At 39.7% G+C, this 24,929-nt stretch overlaps 4 protein-coding genes across 4 annotated transcripts; 3 read left to right on the top strand and 1 right to left on the bottom strand.

Annotated features, from left to right (window-relative positions):
* Positions 1-8,974: 8,974 nt before the first annotated feature.
* Positions 8,975-10,310, top strand: LOC310871320 (apolipoprotein D-like; the record flags this gene model as incomplete). The annotated part of the gene is made up of 4 exons (XM_083782806.1): positions 8,975-9,094; positions 9,468-9,589; positions 9,728-9,813; positions 10,069-10,310. 4 exons carry the CDS (start codon positions 8,975-8,977, stop codon positions 10,308-10,310), a joined length of 570 nt encoding a protein of 189 aa, XP_083638932.1.
* A 1,465-nt stretch (positions 10,311-11,775) lies between these two features.
* Positions 11,776-13,810, bottom strand: LOC310871318 (apolipoprotein D-like; the record flags this gene model as incomplete). The annotated part of the gene is made up of 4 exons (XM_083782804.1): positions 11,776-12,014; positions 12,331-12,419; positions 12,975-13,096; positions 13,691-13,810. The coding sequence occupies 4 exons, from the start codon at positions 13,808-13,810 to the stop codon at positions 11,776-11,778; spliced, it is 570 nt and encodes a 189-aa protein (XP_083638930.1).
* A 3,076-nt stretch (positions 13,811-16,886) lies between these two features.
* Positions 16,887-18,937, top strand: apoda.1 (apolipoprotein Da, duplicate 1). The gene is made up of 5 exons (XM_083782972.1): positions 16,887-16,964; positions 17,580-17,716; positions 18,040-18,161; positions 18,243-18,328; positions 18,540-18,937. The coding sequence occupies exons 2-5, from the start codon at positions 17,600-17,602 to the stop codon at positions 18,797-18,799; spliced, it is 585 nt and encodes a 194-aa protein (XP_083639098.1). The 5' UTR covers positions 16,887-16,964; positions 17,580-17,599; the 3' UTR covers positions 18,800-18,937.
* A 1,453-nt stretch (positions 18,938-20,390) lies between these two features.
* LOC310871441 (COP9 signalosome complex subunit 9-like) lies at positions 20,391-24,720 on the top strand. The gene is made up of 3 exons (XM_083782973.1): positions 20,391-20,583; positions 21,558-21,630; positions 23,526-24,720. The coding sequence occupies exons 1-3, from the start codon at positions 20,485-20,487 to the stop codon at positions 23,561-23,563; spliced, it is 210 nt and encodes a 69-aa protein (XP_083639099.1). The 5' UTR covers positions 20,391-20,484; the 3' UTR covers positions 23,564-24,720.
* The last annotated feature ends 209 nt before the right edge of the window (positions 24,721-24,929 follow it).

Here is a 24,929-nt window from a genome sequence, read left to right as displayed (position 1 = left end):
AGTAGTACAGCAGGTTCAATCTGTGGCAGGCTGCATCATGATAAGCAACACAGCTGCATCTTATCAAATTAATAATGAGTATGTATACAAATTAATTATGGGACAGTACAGTGCGGCGCGGGCCGCAGGCATGGTGGTCCGGGGACCCTTATGCTATAATGCAGCAGCGTGTCGAGGGTTCGAGTCAGAATCCCGACGACCTTCGCTGCGTGTCACTCCCCATCTCTCTCCCCATTTCCTGTCAGTCGACTGTCCTATCAATGAAGGCATAAAAGCCCAAAAATAAATCTCAGTACTGTCTGCACACCCATGGCTCTGAGTCTGGAGTCTGGACACACCTCTATCTTTCAAGTCTATCTGTCTTGGTCTTATTTTATTAGCTGCAGCTGCGATGCTTACTAGCCTGATGTGCAGGTTGACAATAGGCATGTTGCTTAATAAAACAACCGTCTTAATTACACACACTGCAACTCAGGCACTTTTCCAAATGCAATATAATATAATATAATATAATATAATATAATATAATATAATATAATATAATAATACTACCCATAAACTGAAGCGAAAACAAATGACAGAATCAGCCTGCATGGTCAGACAACATATTGCCACTGCAGGGTTCCACCAGAAAAAAAGATGAGTAAGAAATCACCATTTGAGGATTTAGGATTTAAGTGAACAGATTATTTGGACATGTAAACCGCTAATTTAAGAATCTGCTGGGTGTAAGCTTTTTAGAAGGGATTTCTACCCGGCTTGTTTGCACCCAGCATTATGGAGTCTCAGAGAGGCAATGGGATAAGAGCAGGTTTAACCTCAGGAGGCAGGTCTGGCTATAAATGCCATGGGACAGTGTGAGCATGCTCACAGATCTGTCATCTAATTATAGTAACAATCTGGTCTCAATTCATCATTCCCAGTATTCATTACTGTTGAAATACACGTTCAACCTGGTAAATACCTCTTCCTTATAATTAATTACTTCCTTTACAGGTCTTACCAATTAATTCCATTTGTACAGTGTACTGAGAACCACTGTGCTACACTGAATGGATTATAAATTAATATAATTGGTAAGACCTGTGAAGGAAATAAGGAAGCACCTTCCGAATAAACGATTAATTTATCCCAGAGTCAATCCTATGTTTATGAAATTTCATTATTTAATTATTTTATATCTGTTATGTAAGGTATCTGGCAAAAACCTCTGTATATTTCACATTTTTCTCACAAGTGAATGGCTTATTTTCTACTTTGTCCTATCGACTCGTATTTGTATAACATAAAAATAATGATCTGAACAGGTGCCAGTTCTCACACACAATTCATCACTAAAGCATTGTAAGTAAACAAGGTACGGAACGAAAGAAAGCAATCAGGTACTGTAACAGGCCACCTTGTCTACAGTACTGGTGCAGATTTGAACCTCTGGCCTTTCACCTTTAACCTCCCTCCAGTACACAACAACAATCTGTGTTAATTGAACTCTGACAGTATACAAATGGTGACAGGTCAATTTGGTCCATATACTCTCAGAGCTAAATGAACAATAAGGATTTGACTATGTTACCAAAAACTCTGACCACTTCTGAAACCAGTAGGAAGCATGGAATAATTTATTATACTGTAGTTGAGGTACTTGACTGTCTTTCCAGTCACGTGTAGGGGGCCATGACAGGAAAAACAGATACCACAATCGAGAGTAAGTTTGGTAAACAAGATAAATATGATGACTTAGCGTCCTCTATCTATATATTATAAATGAAGGTACTTGGATAAGGCAAGCAAAGAGTGGAAGTACAAACAGTGGCAGTACAAACAGTGCAGTACAAAATATATATATATCTTTCTGACAATCTGAATATTCTATCCTCAAGATACCACTTGACCACGTACTATGTGACATTTATTGCTAAGAGTACAGCTTGTGATTATGATAACATAAGGTTCATCTCTGTCTACTCTACTGTACGGGTGTATAAATTTGGTCTGATCTCTCTTTCGGGAGAGAGAACAACATGATTACGGACATATGTGTTTAAAGTACTCTAGCTCAAACTTTTTAACTTGGAAATACTCCATCTGCCTCAACATCCTGACTGATCCAGAATTACCTCTCTACAGACTGCGTACAAGTAAGTACAGTCACGCCTACCGTTACCCAGTGGTGGAAAAAGTAGTCAAATTTCTCACATAAGTAAAAGTATAAATACTGCAATATAGACATACTTTGTTACAAGTAGAAGTGTAACAAAGTGGTAATGTAGGCCTACTTCAGTAAAAGTACAAAAGTATCGGTATCAATTTTTTAAAATTTAAAGTACCACAAGTGAAAGTACTAATTGTGCAGAATGTCTCATTTCAAGTTTTCAAATGTATAATAATCTTTTGAAAATAGCAGATCTACAAGCTCATAATGCATTGCACCAGATGACCGAAATGTGTATAGGGCTGAAGTGGTTAATGTATGTTTTGTAATAATCAAAATCTACAAAGCAACTAGTAACTAAAGCTGTCAGATATTTGTAGTGGAGTAAAAGTACAATATTTACCTCTAAAAATGTAATGTAGTCGAGTAGAAGTAAAAGTACTGGAAACTGGAAATACTCATGTAAAATTGTACACAAGTACAGTACTTAAGTAAAATGTACTTTCCACCACTGACTGTCACTTCACCCGACAGTATGCAACTTATCATATTTATGATGCTAATTGTGCTGAATAACAAACCTGCAGTACACTTGAAGTCTGTGTAAATGATTCTCTACAGATTCTTGAGGAAAGATGAAGGCCGTTCTTCTCATTACTCTGACAGTGCTGTACCTTCTGGCAGCCAGCAGCGTTCAGGGAAAGCTTTCGCATGGACCATGCCCCAATCCCGCAGTTGAGAAGAACTTTGATCTTTCCAAGGTGAATACTGAAATCCTTTTTGAAATTTCCCCCAAATGTTTTAATTAGCTTTTGGTACTAGTTGGTGCAGTCTATTGTTGAGACCTACAGCTAGGTTCACTGGAGCAGTTTGTAAATAACAGCAATGCAACAATAACTAAAAATACATCCATGCGATGTATTTTTTGTTATTGTTCTACAAGGTTTATTCAAAGATACACATAATCATATATGCTGCTTTCTCATAGTCTTGGTGTTGATAATCTACTGTACCTCGTTGATAACAAAGTGCCCACCCCTGTGTCATATTTTTCAAGTGTACCATAACCTTACATAATCTCCATTACCAATTACCATTACTCCAATCTCCATTACCTCTAGATAGGTTCACTGGAGCAGTTTGTAAATAACAGCAATGCAACAATAACTAAAAATACATCCATGCGATGTATTTTTTGTTATTGTTCTACAAGGTTTATTCAAACATATACATAATCATATATGCTGCTTTCTCATAGTCTTGGTGTTGATAATCTACTGTACCTCGTTGATAACAAAGTGCCCACCCCTGTGTCATATTTTTCAAGTGTACCATAACCTTACATAATCTCCATTACCTCTATAGTTCCTGGGTAAGTGGTATGAAATCCAGAGTCTGTCCAATATGTTCCTGATGGGTGTGTGCAGCGCTGCCAACTTCAGCATGCAGACGTTGCAGAGCCGTGAAGTTGTTCTCGTCCAGGGGGAGATGCTGTAAGTAGATGGCCGTTGTTGTTAGACTCAATTGAAGCGTGCAATTTCTATCAAATATCTCCACTTTTCCACGAGGTTCACACGGACGACATTCACTCCGGGGCCGGGCTGAGGGGCCCGGAATGACAGCTGGACTTCATTTATCAAAACTTCCTCTGATCATCACAAACGTCACCACCAACTGACCAGGGAAACCACAAATGTTGGGGCACTAAATTGGCAGGTGGTGTGATTAATTACCAAGCACCTATCGCAATGCACCTGCCAATTGTGTGCCCCAAACATTTGTGTTTCCCTGGTCAATTGGTAACCGTGTGATCTATGGCTGTGATTCGTGGAATATATGTAACATCACAGACATTCTAGGGATGCCTATAGCCCTTGCTAAATATATAAAAAGAAGATCAGCCACCCTACTGCAATTAACCATGTTAACCCTGGCATCCCTATTTTGAGCATGTAATTTCCCCAAAATGTCTAAAGATTTCAATATTTTCCAAAGAATTTCACAAGAACTCCATGAAATTAAAAGTTCAGTCAGATAAGTACGAATATATTTTATTATAGAATGAGAATGTGTGCATATTAGGCTATATTTTATCCTGGCATTCATGCTCTGCTACATTTTTCCGCAGGGAGATACAATAACAACCCCCCATGGGGAATAGAACTAATAGCAGAACCCACTGGTGCATGGTGCTGGGGAGGCAGTCAGCTTATTGCCATGTCAGCCTATGACGTATGGGTCATGTGTAGTACTGTGGTAATAAGCAACCGTATGCACCCACATAAGCGCAGCATGTAACCTCTCGATTATATGACTGAATTAACCTTGCATTTTTCATTTTCTTGGCCAACAGAACATCAAAGCTATTTTCGCTATTCATTGTATCACGAAGTAGGCTACGGGGTTAAGTAGTTAAGGAAGCAATCTGATGAATAAAACAACTGTCTTTTTTATTCTCTCGTTCTCTCTGCACCCCCCCCCCCCAACACACACACAGCAATGCCAATGGAAACATTGCAACAATCACTGTCACAGCCAGACCCCTAAACCATTCTGAGCCTGCTAAGATGGAAGTCTCTGTGATGAACCCAGCTGGACATGAAGGTGAGGATCGACTGATGAGTCGGCCATTTTATTTGTTGCCTCAACGTGAAAACTCTAACAAAAAACATACAATACATAAATCAAACATCCAATCCACTTTATTTATAAAGCACATTTTACAACTCAGAGTTTACAAAATGCTGTACAGAAGAATAAAACTAAATACACTGTAGCTAAACACAGAGAACAACAGCAAACATATGAAGAATACAAAACAGGTACAAAACAAAACACAAAACATGGACCATGGAAACTCAACCGGGGTTAAAAGCCAAGGTGTAGAGTAGAGGTGGGTCTTTAGGTGGGATTTAAAGGTCTCAATGGAGGGGGCCAGTTTGACATTGGGGGGGGGGGGGGAGCGCATTCCATAATTTGGGGGCTATGATGGAAAAGGCTCTATCCCCTCTGGTCTTTAAGCGGGTCTTCTTTTTTACCTGAAGGTTTAGCTGGCCTGCGGACCGCAGTGACCTTGGGGGATTATACACCTCAATAAGATCCGCCAAATACTGAGGTGCCATTGATTGACATCAATCAATAAACATCATTGCATCAATAAACCTGACAATACATATCTGTAAATTTCATATGAACACTTATAGATACAGTAGAGTGGTATCTGGAATTAGAGAGACATAGATGCATCACAGTGTTCTCATGGAATACCAAAACACTCGCCTCAAAACACAGTCACCTAAAGTGTACAGCCGGCGTAACTGCTCTGCCTGGTATTCCTAAACGTAATCAGTAAACTATGCCTAAACGGTTACACCTAACCTTACCCTCAGGAAAATGGTGCCAAAACCTAACCCTATTCCTAAACTAAACCCAGGTACAACTATGCCTCCTCTAAACGTATTTCTAGGTAAGTAAGTTAAAGATGGAGTGCCGTGATTTTTTTCCACCCTAATACTTGATCATCAGGTATTATTATTTTTTTTTTTATATATTTTTTTTTCTCAAAAAAGGTGTACAGTATTTGGTAAAATGTTTTATGCGGACATGCCCACCAGTTCATTAAGTATGCCTGGTTTGCCTGGTGGGTGGTGAGCGACATGAACTGAACCCACAGCTCTTGTTGTATGACACAGGGGGAGGGGTTAGGGGAGGGGATGTTATTGTGATGTCACCATATCACCATTTCTTTCATTGGCACATTTGACTGTCAAGGTTTCAGCCTCCAGGAAGAAACCCTAAATACAAAGGGAAGACATCATTGCACATAATAACCACACCAAGGGGTCTAATGAAGTACTGTCACCTCATAAACACATGAAAAACTGGAAGAAATAAAAAAATCGTGGCACACCATCTTTATGTAAAACAATGTGAGTACTTTTCCCACCACTGCTGACTTGTGCATTCATGTCTTCTGCAGACCTTCCCCAGGTTCTCTACTGGGTGCTGTCCACCGACTATGACACTTACGCTCTGGTATACAGCTGCATTGGAGCACTTGGATACCACTTGGAGTTTGCCTGGATCATGAGCAGGGAGCCGACACTGTGTGAGGACACTACTACGCTGCTGCGCAACGACCTGAGTGGCATTGGAGTCGATGTGGCCCAGATGACATTCACCAATCAAAATGATATCTGCTGTCAACGGCTCAGGCTGTGACGTTGTTAGGATTTTGAAACATTAATCGGGGGCTTAGCCCGGTCGAGAAATCTGTTGCAGCAGTGTTAAGTGTATGCGTATAATGACTAATGAGACACACAGAAGATGACACACACAGAAGATGACCACACACGCACATGAAGATTATACAAGTGAGAGTGATGACAAATAAACTCCCCCCCCCCCCCCCCCCCCCCCCCCCCCCCCCCACACACACACACACACACACACAGAGAGAGAGAGAGAGAGAGAGAGAGAGAGAGAAAGCAATGCTGCAAACCAACTTAAAACACTAGCAGTTAAAACTATGAACACATTCAGCAGCATTTCAAGCCACAAGCATGTAAATAAAAAACAATTTCACTGACCATTGGTATCTTTGGATTGAACCTGCAAGTAGATCTTGAAGCTTCTCTCTGGTGTTTGACTATGTTTTCAGTCATTGTTGTTTGTGCAGCTGAATTGTGGGAAGTGTAGTTATTTGAGGCGGCAATAATGCTCCATTCCTGAGTTTTGACCTTAGAGCTCTTTGGTTTTGACTCTGCTGTTCCTTCATTTGGAGAAATCTAGTGTAAGCGGAACGTGCAAAAGAATCATTCATACCAAGACATGAATAGAGTTGTTGTGTTTTTAAATGTAATGCAAATGTAGGCCTACCTCACAACAGGACATGCAGATCCACCATCACACTGCAAGACTCAAGCTACCTGCACACGGTTTGCCACCACGCCTGTAGGAAAAGCTCACTGTGTCTTTGTTGATTTTGTTGCAAAATTATCACTGCATAAACAAACCATGTACCACCAGAGAACATAACATTTGTGCTAAAAAATAAAGACAACAAAACAATAACACCAGATTGTACTGTTCTGAAGGAATTTGGAGCAATTACAGTGTACATGACAGCATGACATGCAGAATGGATAGCATGCTTGACCTTTACAGAAAGGGTTTAGATGGCATGGTTTGTTGTAACTTGTGTGCATGATTTAATCTTCAAATGTTAAAATTTACACATTTCACTGTGACCTGTGTGTGAAAGCTAGTAATTCAGGCAACACATATACACATATGATTAGAATACATAATTCCTACTACTTCTATATCATTTATGAGCATTAAAATGAGCTCCTATGTCATCTTTCTCCCTTTTCTGTGTCCCGGCAGTCAGTTAAAGTTCAGCTGGAGCTGCAGGAATGAAACCAAACACAGGCAAATGATGGCAGACAAACTCACACAATAGCGCCCCACTTCCAATAACAGGGCATTTTGGTATTGCAGCTAAAATGCCTTTACAGGGAATGTGGCCATAGTGGGCGAGTCAGAGGTGTACTGCAGCAATAATTTATATAATTCTCTAATAAGAATTCTCCGATCCTTCCTGTAATTCCAATCAATAAATCTATTCAAGTTGAAAGTACCATGGATGGAACATATGTCTACCAAGTATATACATCAGTATACAATACAGTTATTTGTTTTCGAGCTATGCTGCGAACAAGATCTGTCCACATCTGTACAGTAGTCAGTGTACACACACACACACACACACACACACACACACACACACACACACACACACACACACACACACACACACACACACACACACACACACACACACACACACACACACACACACACACACACACACACACACACACACACACACACAGTACTATCTCATCTTGATTGGCAGAAATATTGCAACTCTGAAAATATATTTTATTTATTTATTAAAGAGCTTTTTGACCAAAAAAGATATCACTTACACTACCTTTAAGTGGTTGGTTCTGGGATTTGCAAATCCCTGGCCACCACCACTACTACTACTACCTATTTTCTTTTAGAAGTTAACGTAAGCTATTATTTCTTGGCGTAAAAAACATGAATGTGAATGTGATGTAACTGTTTAAATAACGTCAGAAAACAATCATTTGAACAGGTGCCAGTTCCCATGAACATTCCACTCCTCCATCATGGGCGCCGGCGCCTATATGTAAACAAGGACACGCATGGGGTCAAATGTGATGCAACAGAAGCAGGGGTCTATAAAGGTGCAGAACGTCCAAAAACGCTGAACATCACTGAAACCTGCCAGGCAATACTGATTATAGGTACAGTACGTATGTACAACTGATTATTTCTCCTTCTCCCCGTGTGTTTTTCTCCATTATATGTCAATAGTGGGGCGGTGGTGGCTCAGGGGTGGCTGGATGGGAACCGTCTGCAAGGTTCCCAGTTCGACTATGGTTCGAACCCGGGCTCCCCCAGAGTTAGTGTCAAAGTGTCCCTGAGCAAGACACTGAACCCCTAATTGCTCCCGATGTGCTGGTTGGTGCCTTGCATGCTTTCCTCCGCCATCGGTGTATAAATGTGTGTGTGAATGGGTGAATGTAATGCACAATCTATGTGAAGCGCCTTGGATAAAGGTGCTATATAACCATTGCACCATTTACCATAGCCTTTGTATGAAATTCTCTAAAATGTAGGATTTGTGATACTCTGCTGTATTATTCACTCAGATCATATAGAAGTGTGTAACAAAAATAAACAGATTAACTCATCTACGTTGTTGTCTACAGGACCTGCTGATATAGGATGAAGCCCACCCAGGTGATTTTTCTAACTCTGCTGTGTATTCTGGCAGCCAACGCTCAGGTCTTCAAGCCTGGAAGATGCCCCGAGCCTGCTGTTCAGCAGAACTTTGATGCAGCCAGGGTGAATATGGAGATTCTCTGTTTCCTTTTTTAAGATACATGTTTGGGCTTTTATGCCTTTATTGATAGAACAGTAGGCGGACAGGAAATGGGGAGAGAAAGGATGAGGGGTGATAACGCCTAAGCAAAGCAAAGGTCGTCGAGATCAGGATTTGCGCAACACGCTGTCAGGCATCAGCAGCTTGGTGCCCGGACCACTACCCCTAGCCATCCGGGCCATGTTTGCCTTTCTTATTGCTACAATTCACCATAGGACTAGGACACATGCCGTTTTCTCTTTAGTATATAGAGCAAAGACTTCTGGAGCCATTCTAATCAGTGAACATTTCAAGATGGCTGTGTAATGTTATGGCTGTGTTATATGACCTCTGCAGTATCTTGGCAAGTGGTTTGAGATCCAGAAGTTGCCTAACATATTCCAGAAGGGTCAGTGCTGCACTGCCACCTATAGCCTGCAGAGCCCTGGAGTTGTCGGAGTCCTCAATGCAGAACTGCTGTGAGTAGATATTGTTCAGGACCGCGGAAAGGGAAGACTATAGAAGCACATTCAGGTGCTCCTAAAGGGGAACTTAGCATTATAACATGCTGATAATTTGTCTTTTCCTTTTACCTTTAATTATTATTGTTTATTCAGTGCCGATGGAACCGCTAGCTCGATATCTGGCACAGCCAAACCAGACCCTGCTGAACCTGCCAAACTAGAAGTCACCTTCTTTCAGAGTAAGGATAATCTTAATACATCACAACCATATTTGGTGGTTTAGATGGTTTAGGTTTACCAAATCCCAATGTCTAATTTCTTGTTGTGTATTGTATTTTCAATAATACCGGTATACAAAATGCAGAAATGTATTGTACAAAACAGTGAACAAAGCGTCCTTTTCTAAGAGGAATATACCACAACATGCTTTTAATTTGTGGTTTACAAATGAGTCTATTCAAACTATGCTCGTTATGCTGTCCCCTCTCCTACAGACAAACCCCCATCTCCGTACTGGGTGCTGTCCACCGACTATGACTCTCACTCTCTTATATACAGCTGCAATGACTTTGGCCTGTTCCATGTCGAATTTACCTGGATTATGAGCAGGGAACCTACACTGCCTGAGGAGACTATTGAAGATCTGCACAGCCTCCTGACTTCCTTTGGAGCCAGTGTGGACAAGATGTCCGTCACCAACCAAGATGAGGCTTACTGTCAGAGCAAGAAACAGTAAACACACGTGGAGAACGAGGTTCAAGGTAGACCTTGTAACATCTTGTTGCCAATTCAAACCCCCAGCTCTGGGTGAGGAAATTGAATGGCGAAGAACTGTGACAAAGAACAGCTTTTGTTATAAATGTGCCATTGCTCAATAGCACATACCGGTATATAGTATTAGACAGGTTCCAGTGAGAACTGCCCATTGTGTTTTGTACTATGAAAGAGCAAATGGTGCCAAGATAAATAAAGCTTAAAAGTATTAAATTGACTTTTTATTGTCTTGATGTTCTGATTAAATCATCAAACATTTAATATTAGTGCAAGTCTTTAGTCTTGTTGCATGCTTGCTCATGTGAATTTCAATGGCATGAACCAATGTAAAGTATTACAAAGCGCTTCTGTTCTGACTAATCATCCTAACTCCATTGGATCCACAAAACTGTCGGTCAAACCACCTAACTCCAGTTGTTTTTTCAACTCAGTCTGTCAGACAGAAAAGAATACCTATCTCCACATTAATGGTCAAAAACCTAATTCCACTTGAGCTGTATTTGGGTAAAGTAATAATATAAAGTCACCGTACCAACTTTGATGAGGCAGTATTTGACAGTGGTCAAAGGATCCATCCCTGCTTATAATTATTGCTATGTTTCTAAGCCTGGCCCCAAAGATAGATTGAAAAATATGCGAAACCCAACTTATGTCCAATGATTTTCCCTTTTAGTACTTTAGTAAATGTTATGTTAAATGAGTTTCCTGTGAAAGAAACTGCATTTAAAATTTTTTTTTTTTTTTTTTTTTTTTTTTACTGGTAAAATGAGCTGTAAATGTATACAGAATCAAAGGCATTACTTTATTTTAAACTGCTTCAGGTAAATGGTGGTAAATGCCTTAAATGTATTTTAACAGTCTAGTAACTTCTAATGTATATTGTATTAGACATAGACACCACAAGGTCTTAGACTCATTAGATAAAGGAGAACATGACACATGCATTTATTTTCTACAGGTTTATTGCATTGTCTAGATTTCACAGACAAGGACGTCACAGGCAGACTCATAAGGCATGCAACACTCTGCAGCAGGCCAGAATCTGAGTCATGCTGTATCTCAGAGGCCTGTAGGCTGAATCAGGAGTCTCTCTCTCTCTCTCTCTGTGCGAGTAAATGGTAAATGGTAAATGGTGCATTTATATAGCGCCTTTATCCAAGGCGCTTTACAGAGATTGTGCATTACATTCACCCATTCACACACACATTCATACACCGATGGCAGCGGAAACCATGCAAGGCACCAACTAGCACATCGGGAGCAATTAGGGGTTCAGTGTCTTGCTCAAGGACACTTCGACAGTAACTCTGGGGGAGACCGGGTTCGAACTGGCAACCTTACGGTTACCATCCAGGCACTCTACCCCTGAGCCACCGCCGCCCCGAGTATGTGTGTGTGTGTGTGTGTGTGTGTGTGTGTGTGTTTGTTTACTCGAACATGGGGCGACAGTAAACCTCATCGTGGTTTGTGGCGAGCAGCTTGTCCACGCTGCCTCCGAAGGAAGTCAGGATGCTGTGCAGCTCCTCAAGGGTCTCCTCGGGCATGACAGGCTCTCTGTACAGGATCCAGGTGTACTCCGAGTAGAAGGCACCATAGTCCCTGCAGCCGTACACCAGGGAGTGATTGTAGTCGCTGGAAAGCACCCAGTAGGGACCAGTGGGAGAGTCTGGGGGAGATGGGTGATAGTCATGGACTGATTGAATATCTCTGGACTCAAGAGTAGCGTGCAAATGCATTTTTCTATGATTAACCCACGTTTTGTGAGCTTGTAGATCAGTTATTTATTATTTTTTGAAAAACCTTTGTTTATGAAAAAACATCGAATAATTTAGAAAAATATTGAAAATATGCGCCCATAATGCCCAAAAAAAGAGGTAAAAGAATTTCCACACTATCTGCACTGATAATATTTGACAGCAAAATAGTTGCTGTAAATTGAAAATGTTACAGATTGTGGTGCGTGACGCATTTGAGGTCCTTACTTTCAAAGAAGGAGACCTCCAGCTTGGCCGGCTCAGATGGGTCAACAACCTTGGCAGTTCCAGTGGCGGTGCTAATGGTTCCATCAGCACTGAGAGCGGTAGAGATGTTAAAAACATATAAGAGGGAAAGAAAAGATCAAGCACCATAAAACAAAGTGGCTTGGACATTTGACTCCTTTAAAAGACCTTTTTTTTATTCATACTTGTGACATGATGGTTGAAAATATTACTGGAAGTGATTTATTTGAGGACCTTTTCCACTGTGGAGGCTGAACATGGACAGTACTCACTATTTATGCTAAAGACGACTTGTTGAGGCCATTTTGCATTTTCTGCATGTTGACACGAGTGATGATAGGTTAAGAATATCCCAGAAAGTGTATTTTACACCACTTAGTCAAGACTCAAGCTTTATCTGAGCCAAATAAAACCTAATAATTATTGCCTTTGTAAAGAAGTCTAATTTAAACTTCAGAAAGAAGTGCAAACATGACAGATGGTCACGTGTTTCACATGAAGGTCAGTAATTTGTGTGTTAACTGATCAATTTGTGGCTCAAAGAGTGTATAATATTGTACAAATTACACTCTCAGAGTTGAATTATAGGGTCATATTGTTCTAACTGTAGATGGTACAGTACTCACATCAGCTCACTGTTGAGCACGCCAACAACGTTGGGGCCTTTCAGATGGTACTCGGCAGTGCCACACTCTCCCCGCTGGAAGATGTTGTTCAGCTTCTGGATCTCGTACCACTTACCCATGTACTGGGCACAGCACACAACACAGAAGGTCAGGTACAGTACAGGAAACTTCAAAAATAAGTGATATTAGCTATACAGCATGTTTTGGTAGATGAGATTATTAAAGCTACAATCCAAAAGTAGTTGGAGGTTGTCTCCCTCTTCATTTGAGAAATGTAGACCCTGTTGGCCACCTATTGGTTGATAAAGAGTACTGCCTGTAGCTCATACTTCAGGAATATCTCGGATATCTCCCCTGGATAAACTTGTGGAGGTACTCTCCCATGCGGGATACGGAGGTTCAAGTCCCGGGTAGTACATGAAACCTACAGATTGCAGCTTTAAATAGTACAAAAGGACCCCAATGGAAACAATTAAGCCATACGCTTTCTTGGGTTTAAATCCTCTTAGCAGACCTGGTATTGAACTGTACTTCCCTGTGCTTTTTTCTGCAAACTGCTAATAAAGTAGCCTGTTCAATCAATCAAAATGTATTTTACAGTATTCATGTACATTTTAATTAGTAAAGAAATGTTTGTGTTGCTCCGTAGAAGATATCAGATAGTAGCAAACACGAAAACCAAGGGCAGATATGTAATACACTATTTCCATATTCACCCTGGTGGGATCAAAGTTCTGCTGAACAGCAGGCTGGGGGCATTTGCCAGGCTTGAGGACCTGAGCATTGGCTGCCAGAACGCACAGCAGAGTCACAGAAATCACCTGGATGGCCTTCATCTTCTCACAGAACCTGCAGAGGATATCAGAGGTTTGTACTTGTGAAGGCTAAATATAACAGAGCATAATTCATGATGTCGATAATGCAGAAATTATTTCGGACAAAGAATTATAGCTGAGGAATTTAGGAAAGAGAGGATTTATATTCATACTTGCTCAGTGAAAATAACATTTAGTTAGCTATCCATTATTGGTCAGCTTGATTTTTTTTTCAAGATAACCAATTGTTAGCTTGAAAATGTTAAGGAATATAGGATAGAGAGAGAGAGAGAGAGAGAGAGAGAGAGAGAGAGAGACTGAGAGAGTGAGTGAGAGGGAGAGAGAGAGAGAGAGAGAGAGAGAGAGAGAAACGTAAAAATAAGAGAGATAGTTGGAGCCTTTACCTGTATGTGTTCAGGAGAACTACCTGGTTTCAGTTCACTGTATTTTATATATACGTAAGTATAGGGGTTTGCAGATGACGTCACTGATTGCTTCCCTTCCCTCCTCCTCGTTGACATAATGTTGGTGTGAGAGTTGGCACCTGTTCAAAATTCAAATGGTGTTATTCAAACAATGCCACAGATTAAAGGTTATTGGATCAATCAGGTTATTATTTAGCTCTGTAACAATGCTTGTGACAAAGATTTGCATGTGGAATATTATATATCGTTTTTTTGTTTTCACAATTTACTTTCACTCCATATTCTCAGTAGGCTAGGTCTAAATTGAGGTTGCAAAATACAGTAGGCACAGATTTATTCATATTGGACAATCAAATAGTTTTAGTTACTAAAATACCAGTAATTCTGAAGATATCTGATGGTACTGTAATGTAAACAGAATAAATGATGAACACAAGAATACAAAAATACAAAGGAAAAATGTGTATTTAAAGGGATATTTCATTTTCAAACATGTATGGGGTCATTTTAATCTACTGAGAGCCCAGACATTTTTATTTATTTTGTTTTCGGAAAATGAAAACGAAAAGCAAAAAAGTGTATTAATGGAACCAAATTGATCTGTAAAGGTTCGAAGTGCACTCTCAAAGTTACAGAACCATAAATGTCCACTTACTGTATAGTTCCCAAGCAGCAAAGGTCATTGGGATTGGCACTTGATCCTGCTGTCAAACTGGATTACCAGCCTATAGGTGCCCAGACAGCTACACCAGGCGCCCAGCCCTTCTCAGGCCAGTTTGACCACATGTGGATTGTTGTTAAAGGATAACCACTCACGCTATACAGTAGCCTACTGTATGTGACGGAAATACTCTGGCTAGCCACACGTTCACCTCAGTTGAGATTTGTTGAAAATGAATCTTACTTACCTGTATTCTTCATTGTGTGACTGTTTGATTCATTGAATACTTTTAACAATTTGCAAAAAAGAGCACAGGAAAGTACAGTTCAATGCAAGGTCTGCTAAGAGGATTTTAGGTAGGCTTTGACTTTTACTGGGACCAGTTTTCGAATAGGCATCCATCTGTATTCCTCTTTGAGAGTGGTCTATGCATGGCTCTATAAAGTGTAGAATGGGCCTCATTATTCTAGCTAAGTAGTTGGAATTCACGAAACAATTGTGATAAATGAGTTTCTCTGATGAATGCTGTAAATATTTACCGGTAATAGGTTTTTACTTAATTGATACACTTCAAGGCTAGCTAAAATAGACCAATAGAACATGGCCTTGCGGCACAGTAGTTGGCATGCTAATTCTATCACTGTATTCTAATATGACCATTATGTCCCTCAACAGCAGGCACTATTCCCAAGCGAAACACACACAACATATCCTGCACAGTGCACACATGTTTACATGACTTAACCTATGCGTGACCCCCATGACCCCTGTGTGTACACAGGTAGCAGCAGCCTAGATTAAAGGCTGTTTGTAGTAGTAGCTTGTCCATCTCAGCTGTATCAGCTGTTTTAGGTTTTGTATGTTAAATAATAATTTAGAAACGTGTTCATACAGTATGTCTTTTTATGAATTAAATGTCTGTCTGGAAGACACATCATCAGCGTGAAGTTCAAGGTGGTAGACTGTCTGATGTACCAGACTGAGCTAAGCTTGAGGTCATATTATTTGAAGTAAGTCGTAATTGCAAATATAGCATTCAAAAATGTTTTTCATCAAATGTGTTCACATACTGTACTGTACTTCTCGGGTTAAGCACTAATTAGCTCAAACACTAATATGTGCTTTCCCACACTTTTCACACCCGACATATCATAGCTATTATTATTATTATTATATGTGGGATGCGCCTGGACCACAAGGCCAACGGGCACCCCATAGCTTATAATTTAAACCTGCATCAACTTGCACATGGGCAAAAAGTTGCCTTTTCCTTTAGCACTTAATTTAATTTGAATTGAATATACGCTCCCCTGGACAATAGCCAGTGAGGTTGTTGCCGTGGTTTCCCTGTTGGCTAGGAAGCCCATATATATGAATATGCATTAAATTCACATGGCCCCGTAAGTGTCCATTTTTCCTTTTGTACATTTGTACTGTATGGAGTCAACTCAATCATTTAGGTGGGGACCCCTGGAAACCCCTCAATGACCTCTAGGGGTCCCCAGACCCCACATTGAGAACTAGTGCCCTAGTAGTGAACTCATAGAAATCACAGATTCCTCCATGTGTGTATGGGAGGTGGAATGACCATTGATATCAATATTTAATAACAAAGAAAAAGTGGTCAATCTTGTGGTCAATTCTTTCTAAACGGAACAGGAACCTATGTGACAGTTGACAAAATGTTTTTGTTTTGGTCAACTGAAACTCACCGGAGAGTAGACAGTCCAACAGATCTTGGCTCTAAATATTCACTTTCAATCAGGGTTCTGCAATTTGTAGCAATTTAAATAATAACTTTTGTAGACAAACATTTTCTGGAACCGTGCCCAGCGAACACATCAGAAATCAAAAGGACTGTGCATCTAAGAGAAGGGACTTTTGTTGTTTTGTTTTTTGTTTTATAACGTTTCTACTGGTATGCGGCCCATGACTCCAATTTGCTAATGCTTTACTTCATGTCCTAAATAAGGCCAGCTCTAAACAAAGGCGGCAATTGATGACACAGGGAAGCAGAACCTTGCAGAGAGAACTGCTCTGCTCTTGTTTCTCAAGGAATAGACCACATCTTTACCATCGCTCCACATCGGTAAGGTGTACTTTTTGTTGATGTTTGTAGAGATTTATGGTAAAATGGTCCAATGACTGGATATAATCAGGAAAGCTTTATTTGTCAAAATTGACAGCGTGTTAGTTATACTATGTTTCACTTATTAGCCAAGGCACTGTGTGAACTTTGAAACAGCTCTTCTAGAAAGCCAGTAGAACTGCCACTCTGAAACATTCTTATTTATTTGGTCTATTCTATTTATTGCTTAGTAAAGATGGCACAAGATGGCACATCTTTGATAATCTCCAGTTGCTACTGCTACCACGAACAAATACCTAATCCATTTTCTATTTTCCTGCAATTCTCACTGGTAAATGTTTTGGAAAGACAACTGCTTGTTTAGCTCAAGCCTGATTTATGCAACAGTATCACATTCTTGTGAAGTTTCACTCAACAAAAATACAAATTTCAACTGCAATAAGTGAAAATATGACACTTTTGTCGCTGAAGAATAATTTATACACCGTTGTATGACTATGTATAAATCATTCTTCGGTGACAACAGTTTCACATTTTCACTTAATACAGCTGAAAATGGTTTAGCTTTACAGTTTGGTGATTGTTTTGTATCCTGTGGGTTCTAATCCTTTCCAGCAGACCAAAGCCCTGTGACTATGAGTCCGTCATTTGCTCTATTACTTCCACTCCTCCTCCCCCTCATCCGTGCCCAGACGCCACACTGGGGCCCATGCCCAGAGCCATCTGTTCAAGCTACCTTCAACATTAAACAGGTACCACCTGAGTTACGTCATTACGTTGATTCATTTTGTGGACCTTTTCTAACTTGAATCATAATTGCAAACCAACAAACATTCTTCCAACGGTGGCTTGCAACTTAGAAATACATACAGTAGGCCTAGGCTAAACACAATCAAACCATAACGATAATTTGTAGATCGTTTTGGTTTGTCATTTTAATATTCATTGTTGAATGGTTAGATGGAACATTACATTGATTATTAAAGGTAATGGAGGTGGATTTGATTTGGTTCATTAGCATTAGCATCATAAAGCATAATGATATTCTCTGAATGCTTTTGTATTGCTCTTGTAGTTTATGGGGAGATGGTTTGAAGTTGCAAAACTTCCAGCCCAGTTTGAGAAGGGAAGGTGCATTGAGACCAATTTCACCATGAAGGCCGATAGCACCATTCGAGTGGTCAGCTCTGAAATATTGTGAGTAAAATACTATAATCACTTTTTTACACTTGAGTATTCTGTTAAACCGATGTGAAATTTTAATATACAATATGACAGAAAGGGAGAGTTTCGACGAATTGAAGGCATTGGAGTAACGGAGGACCTGAAGAATCCTGCCAAGCTGGGAATCAGCTACTCCTATGGTGAGCATGACACATGCCTAAATATTGATATTGTTGTACAGATAGGTAAAAATCTGGCTTTACAGTACACAAAAGGACTTCATCTTCATGTTATGTGCTTTTTGATGATGATCATGTGATGTACCTTGAGTGCGTTTTTGTACTGTATGTCTGTGTGTGTTGGTTATGGGTAAATCCTATGTTCACCTGTGTTTACATGTTTATCGAACAGTGCTACCCTACTCTCCCTACTGGATCCTGGCTACAGATTATGTCAACACAGCCCTGGTGTACTCCTGCACAGATGTCTTGAGGCTTTTCCACGTCGACTTTGCGTGGATCCTGAGCAGAACACGAACCCTACCGGGTGCCTCCGTCGAGGAAGCCAAAGACGTATTCGTCAAGAACAACATTGACGTGAGCAGAATGGTTTCCAGCAAGCAGCAAGGCTGTGACAGTAGGCCTCCTACCCCTTGGGACAGAGCTATGTGAGCGAAGGGCAGCACTGGAAAGATGACACAAGATGGCACTGTTGACAGGGATTATTTGGGGAAATATTTTCTGTCATGTTTTTTAATTACGTTTGACTAACTGTATTATCTTATCTTGTATTAGTTATTAAAGCATTATTTTTTCATTATAACAGCTGTCAATATTACAGATATTAAGTTACAGTATATTATGTAATCTTATTAGGGTTGAGTAATTTGTCTCAAATTGAAAATACACTGCCCCTTATTAGTAAATAAAATCAGCAAAATCCATACCATGTGAGCTTAATTGATTTAAATACTGGTTACTTTCACTGCTGAGGAAACCTCAAAACAAATCAGGGGTTGGTAATGATCAAGCTATTTTACTATAGAGGCCTACTGTACTCACTGTGTACTGTACTGTGTAGCCAACTATTACAAACCATTTTACAGACCATTTTAAAGAGTGACTCAGCCCCATACATTTGTAATAAATGTCCTTATCACAAGAAAATATGAGCCTAGAAACATTCAGCCCATGGACAGAAAAAGTCCATGCAATGGACTTTAACAAAAGTGAATAGTTGTTTAACAGTTTTTGCAGTGCAGGGCAGCCATCTGCTCTGATGGTGCTGCATAAATGGAGGTGGTTGCATTTGGTAATGTTGAGGAGCCTTGAACTTCATAATTTACTTGTCTGCACTCCTGCAGCCATTGCTTATTTACTTCTGGAATAGTCTTTCCACTTCCACGAGAAACACTTAAAAGAGGCTCATATTCCAAGTGGGCTACTGTATTGAGTAGAATTTTGTGGTACTTCACATGTTTACTTTACTACATTTCAGAAGGAAATGTTGTACTTTTTACAGTACTTTATTTAGCATATTAAACACATTTTAGATTCAGAAAAATATAAATCAGCAAAGTTATAATTATTCTATCAGTCTATTCAAATCTATATTACATCATTTTCCCCCCACATTTATCGTAATACCTATTCTACTGAATACAGTATGTATCAATAAGACTGAGGGAAATTCACAAGCCCCAGCAGTATATACATGATGTGGGAACCCTTCAACCTTGTCTTGGATGTAACTGCCCTCCATAAAAAACACACATCAATAATTATATTTCAGTAATATAATCATATCAATTATTTGAGTAGCTATTCTACATAATGACTATACATTTAATTTGATGCAAATACCTACCTTTACATTGGATATTGTCACAATACAAGGTTATTATTGGTTGAAATTGTTCAAATCTACATAAAAACAAGCATACATTCATATTTTGTATTGGGCCTACAGGAAGAAAGTACATTATTTTTATATAAGAATATAAATAATTGTATTTTACAATTGTTTTGAAGGCCTGGGATTTCATTTAATTCAATTTAATGACTCTTACTTGCTTCTTTTATTTAATATAATGTAAAATATCTGAGTACTTCCACCACTGTCAAAAACAAACTAAAAGTATTATGTAATTTATGTAAAACCAAACAGAAAATTGTGTCTTATCATCAGCACCGCAAGTGGAACTGTACAACGGAACTTCGATTTCTTACCGGGATTGTTTTCACGTAGCACCGTTATTAAATGTTGGCTCCCCCCCTCTCTGTGTTTTGCCAGCAGCATTGAAGACTTCAAATTAATTTAGTGATAATAACCGAACAGACAGAGATTTTATTAATCTATGCCACTAAAGGATCAGTCCAACTCGACCGGAATGATGAAGCCAGCAGTTGATGAAATGTTCCCTGAAGGAGCAGGACCTTACGTGGATCTGGACGAGGTTAGTTTAGTTGTCTGTGTGTCTGACGACGAGGTGTTGTTGGCAAACATTTAGCCGTGGGTCATGACGCTCGATTATTATATAACAGTCATGTTTCAGGGCTAGCAAACATTATTAAACACATTATTCTTTAAACAGACTTGACAGCCAGCTGGGTCAAAATGACACGTAGGCGGCGGCCTGTGTATAATTAGAGCCCAGAAATGAATAGCTCTGGTCCATATAGTTCTAATGCGGCAGCAAAGGGCATTAGGGTGGGGTATGGATCAAAACTAGACCCAGAATGGCTGTGATAAAAATACATTCATACTTGCATCATGTATTCCATAATAGCCAGCCATAGATCTCCACTGCCCTCCTGTGTCGTCGTGTGGGGCGCGCAGCGTGTTACTCAATTAATTGCTGCGACCAGAGCCGGCTATTTGTCCTCTATAGTTTGATTTGAAAGTTAACATTGTGACAGAAAACATGTATAAAATATCCACTCTGTGGCTGTTTTTCACGAGATACTTTTACAGACGGTCCCGACTCCCGAGTCTCGGACTCCGGTGGGGCCAGAAATCATTTCTGAAATGAGTACTGAACATAATGCATACGCACAGGGAGAGTACAGGTGTGATTAATTACGCGTGGGAGGATGGGTGAGTGTTCTGGGTATATGGAATTCATGCAAAGTATGTAATATCACAGTCATTCTAGCCGGGCTATGAGAGTATATTTATTTCAGAATATAAGCTATATTTAGTTTAATAATATTTTATTTTGATTTATCTTTTGTGTTCTTGACTTTACTCTTAACCTGTCCTGTACCTCTCCAATGTTACTGCTGTAAGTGCCGTCTGAAATAAGTCTTGTCCAAGGCTATAGTTGCTGCTATGGCACTTGAAGGGGATCGATAACGGCTTATCTTATCTTAGCTAGATGATTAGTTTAACTTGTTCTTCATTCTGCATTGCATTTGTGTGTTCTGGCAGGCGGGGGGAAGCAGTGGACTGCTGATGGACTTAGCTGCAAATGAAAAAGCTGTTCATTCAGACTTCTTCAATGGTAAAGCAATGTCATCCTGCAGCTGTAGCTTGCTATTAACTTTATCAACTTGTTACTAACGAACTCAAATTAAAACATTGAGGTCTCAATTTATGTCCTCAGTAATGTTACATTTTTATTATAGTCATTTATAGCCTTACCTGTACTCAAAATGTCCAGGTTCAAAATGGGGCTCTATGGGCTAGCAAGTAGACTAATTGCGACAGCAGGTCACATTTACTACTACTACTATGATGATCTCCATCCCTGCTGATGTCACGTGATGTCACGAGATCTGGGCACCATATATGGGGGCTTTCCCATGTATGGGGATTTTGAGCAATACACTGAAGGACAAAAATATTACGATTTCATAGTAAATAAAATCAATCAACCAATTTAGCTGGGGACCCCCCGGAACCGCCCAAGGGGACTCCACTTTGAGAATCACTGCACTAGTGGATACTGATGGATGCAAATGTAAAGCTGAATTAGATTTCACACTGGAAGTGATTATGAATGTTAAACATATTTTCAACATCTTAATTGAGAAGTTGTCAGTCAAGTCAGATTGAATCTATTAACACATGCCTTCTTTTCACTCCTGGGTGTCTAAACACTGTGGGCTCAGTAACAGCAGGAAAATACTTTACTAGTCTTTTTTTTCCCCCAACTGCCCCTACCCCCTCTTTTTTTCCTTTTCCCTCTACTAACCGAGTTTTATAATCAAGTGTGATCTTTGCCCTGAGGCGAAGCTACATCAAACGGTAGCGACTTTTCAGCATACGCCACACAGGTTCAATGTTAACCTCCTCTGCACTGCAGGCAGGATCTGCCTTGTATAAGGCCATTTAAAAAGTTGTTTTTGTATTATAAAGATGCATGTTGTCGTGCATTGACACATAGATTGATAGTGACGACAGATAGACAGAAAAACAGACCTTGAAAGTGGTAGTCAGTTTCTAAAGCCATCACATTGAGAATGTAACACTTGTGTTCAATATGACTCAATCACTTCAGCTCACTTCAGTATTTTGTCCTAACCCCTGAGAAGAAAAGGAGATGCCAGAAATGGAATTTAATAATGTCTGCAAAAGAGGCTCTTAAAAACAGAAAAGTGTCTCCCAACTTGGAACATGTCACATGCTGTTGTGTCGTTCTCAAATTCCAGTCATGTAATGTAGGCAATGTTTTTTGTCTTTAATTTGGCTAAAAATATTGTTTTTCTCTGAGTAGTGATTGTCGCCTCTGATTTGTTTTGCAGACCTGTACTCAAGGTTCCAGGGTACACACCCTTCAGTCCATCCATATTTATCAGTATTCTTGTAGCTGGCTGTACACATCACATATCAGCCTCACACTGATAGTACTTTACTGTACATGATATATCTAATTGCATGATACTCATGCCTATTTATATCTTTAAAAAAAAAAGGTTCATAACTTGTGCTAGACGAGCTTACCCAGCCAGTACAAGTGCTGAAGGTTAGGCCAGAATTTAAGTGTTATTTATATGCACATTTTACTGGTGATAGAATGATACTTATAAGCCTTTAATTACTACTAATAGTTCATACATTATGCAAACCCAAATAGTCCAGGACCGTGCAGATGGCCAGACTTCTTTTCAAGTCATTTTTCCATGCATGTCGGTACAGTTCTGCCATTCGCCTCTGACCCCACAAACGTCCAGGCCCACAGGAAGGACACATGGACAGCGCAGAAAGTGTGTTCCCAGACCTTTTACTTTTATCACCCCTCGCCCCCTTTTAACCCACCGACCTATTAGGCTGCTTTATGAGAAAATGCCTCCCTTGCAAAACATTTTTTTAAATATGACCACCGTGGTCATGCTGTATTAAATAACTTCTGTCTAATGATAACAGATGTTTGTTCGTTTTATTTACCATCCGCAGATTTTGAAGACCTGTTCGATGATGATGACCTCCTGTGATACAGAGAGAGATGAGCACATCTTTGTTTTCTTTTGCGAGACAAAGCTAGCCATTCACAGTCTTAATGACATACAATTTCCTTTTCATTGGTGTCCTAGTTTCAGGGTTTTAAAACATTCACAAAAAAGTCTCCAGAAGATCCAGATGTTGTGACATTCTTCAGATCCCAAGAATTCCTCCATATGCACTATGCTAAAATGATGAGCACCTACGGTGCAACCACCTCCATGCTGGATTGTAGGTTTCTTGGCGTTAAAGAACACCTGTTAGAGGTGTGCACCTTTCAAACATAATTATATATGTATGCATATGATGGGAGAGAGCCTCCAACATATGCTGTCGCCCTTAGACATACTGCAGATGGCATGTGATGAATCGCGGTCGGCAAGAATCACTCTTTAGTATTTGTAATTACACATGTAATACTCAAATGTGTATGTACGGTTTGATGTTCAATTATCTGACATGAACTCAACTCTGTCCCTTGACATTGTACAGTTTATACACATGATGAATATTGAACACTTACAGTAGTATCACTTGTTTTGTAGATGCGTTATAGGTGATGACAGAAAAAGGAAAAATATAATTCCCAATGAGTGAAGCCGTTAAGTGTGTGGTATTATATCATTGCTCTTGGGTAGAAAAATTGTATCTCCATATTATTTTAATGAATGCCCTTCATCATGCCAGTGTCACAAAAAAAAGGAGTCACTATGCGACGCATTGAGAGCTTGCAGATTTGCTATTTTTGCTAATTGTTGAAAGTTAAAGTGAAAGTATTAACAAGAATTTAATTTGTAAATATCTACGTACATTGGAACACAGGTTCTCATTTACGTTTCCTGAAAAGTAACAGTTTTGGACGTACAGTAGAGTTTCTAACCGGCAGAGACTATAGGCTATACAGTACACTACAGTATGTATAGTGATAACACTTGCAGATGCATGTCCTACATAGGTGATGACAGAAAAATAACAAATTCCCTCTGTGAGTGAAGATGTTAAGTGTGTGGTATTATATTTGATATGCCTGTGTTCCAGATAATATGCAGATGTGTCAACTGTCAAATAAACTAATGCATAGTGATTGATCAGTGTTTAGGGTGAACCTGGTTGTGCTTCATGCTTTGGCAGAATCATGACAAACACAAACAATTGAGGTTGATAGATTATGATATTTTTGTTTAGTTAAAAAAGGTATGTGTGTGTGTGTGTGTGTGTTGGGTTGCCAATTTCATCCAATCAGGAGAGTATCACTTCATCAGCTTCAATTTGATTGTGTTCCAATTCTAATTGTGTCTGCTCATTTCTTTGCGTCTTCACTGCACACTGTAAACTAAGAACCTATAACATCCGTCGGGA

The sequence above is a fragment of the Protomyctophum parallelum genome (assembly GCF_964188405.1).
Source record: "Protomyctophum parallelum genome assembly, chromosome: 14".
Classification (NCBI taxonomy): Eukaryota; Metazoa; Chordata; class Actinopteri; order Myctophiformes; family Myctophidae; genus Protomyctophum; species Protomyctophum parallelum.
The sequence above is the reverse complement of the archived record's forward strand: the minus strand, read 5'-3'. Positions and strand labels throughout refer to the sequence as shown.

What these genes read in the sequence shown, in the direction of transcription:
- apoda.1 (XM_083782972.1), top strand. Translation starts at nt 17,600, where the DNA reads ATGAGTCCGTCATTTGCTCTATTACTTCCACTCCTCCTCCCCCTCATC. An exon ending in GTGGTCAGCTCTGAAATATT is followed by an intron (nt 18,162 to 18,242) that starts GTGAGTAAAATA and finishes ACAATATGACAG; the next exon opens with AAAGGGAGAGTTTCGACGAA. An exon ending in GGGAATCAGCTACTCCTATG is followed by an intron (nt 18,329 to 18,539) that starts GTGAGCATGACA and finishes TTTATCGAACAG; the next exon opens with TGCTACCCTACTCTCCCTAC.
- LOC310871441 (XM_083782973.1), top strand. Translation starts at nt 20,485, where the DNA reads ATGCCACTAAAGGATCAGTCCAACTCGACCGGAATGATGAAGCCAGCA. An exon ending in CTTACGTGGATCTGGACGAG is followed by an intron (nt 20,584 to 21,557) that starts GTTAGTTTAGTT and finishes GTGTTCTGGCAG; the next exon opens with GCGGGGGGAAGCAGTGGACT. An exon ending in TCATTCAGACTTCTTCAATG is followed by an intron (nt 21,631 to 23,525) that starts GTAAAGCAATGT and finishes TACCATCCGCAG; the next exon opens with ATTTTGAAGACCTGTTCGAT.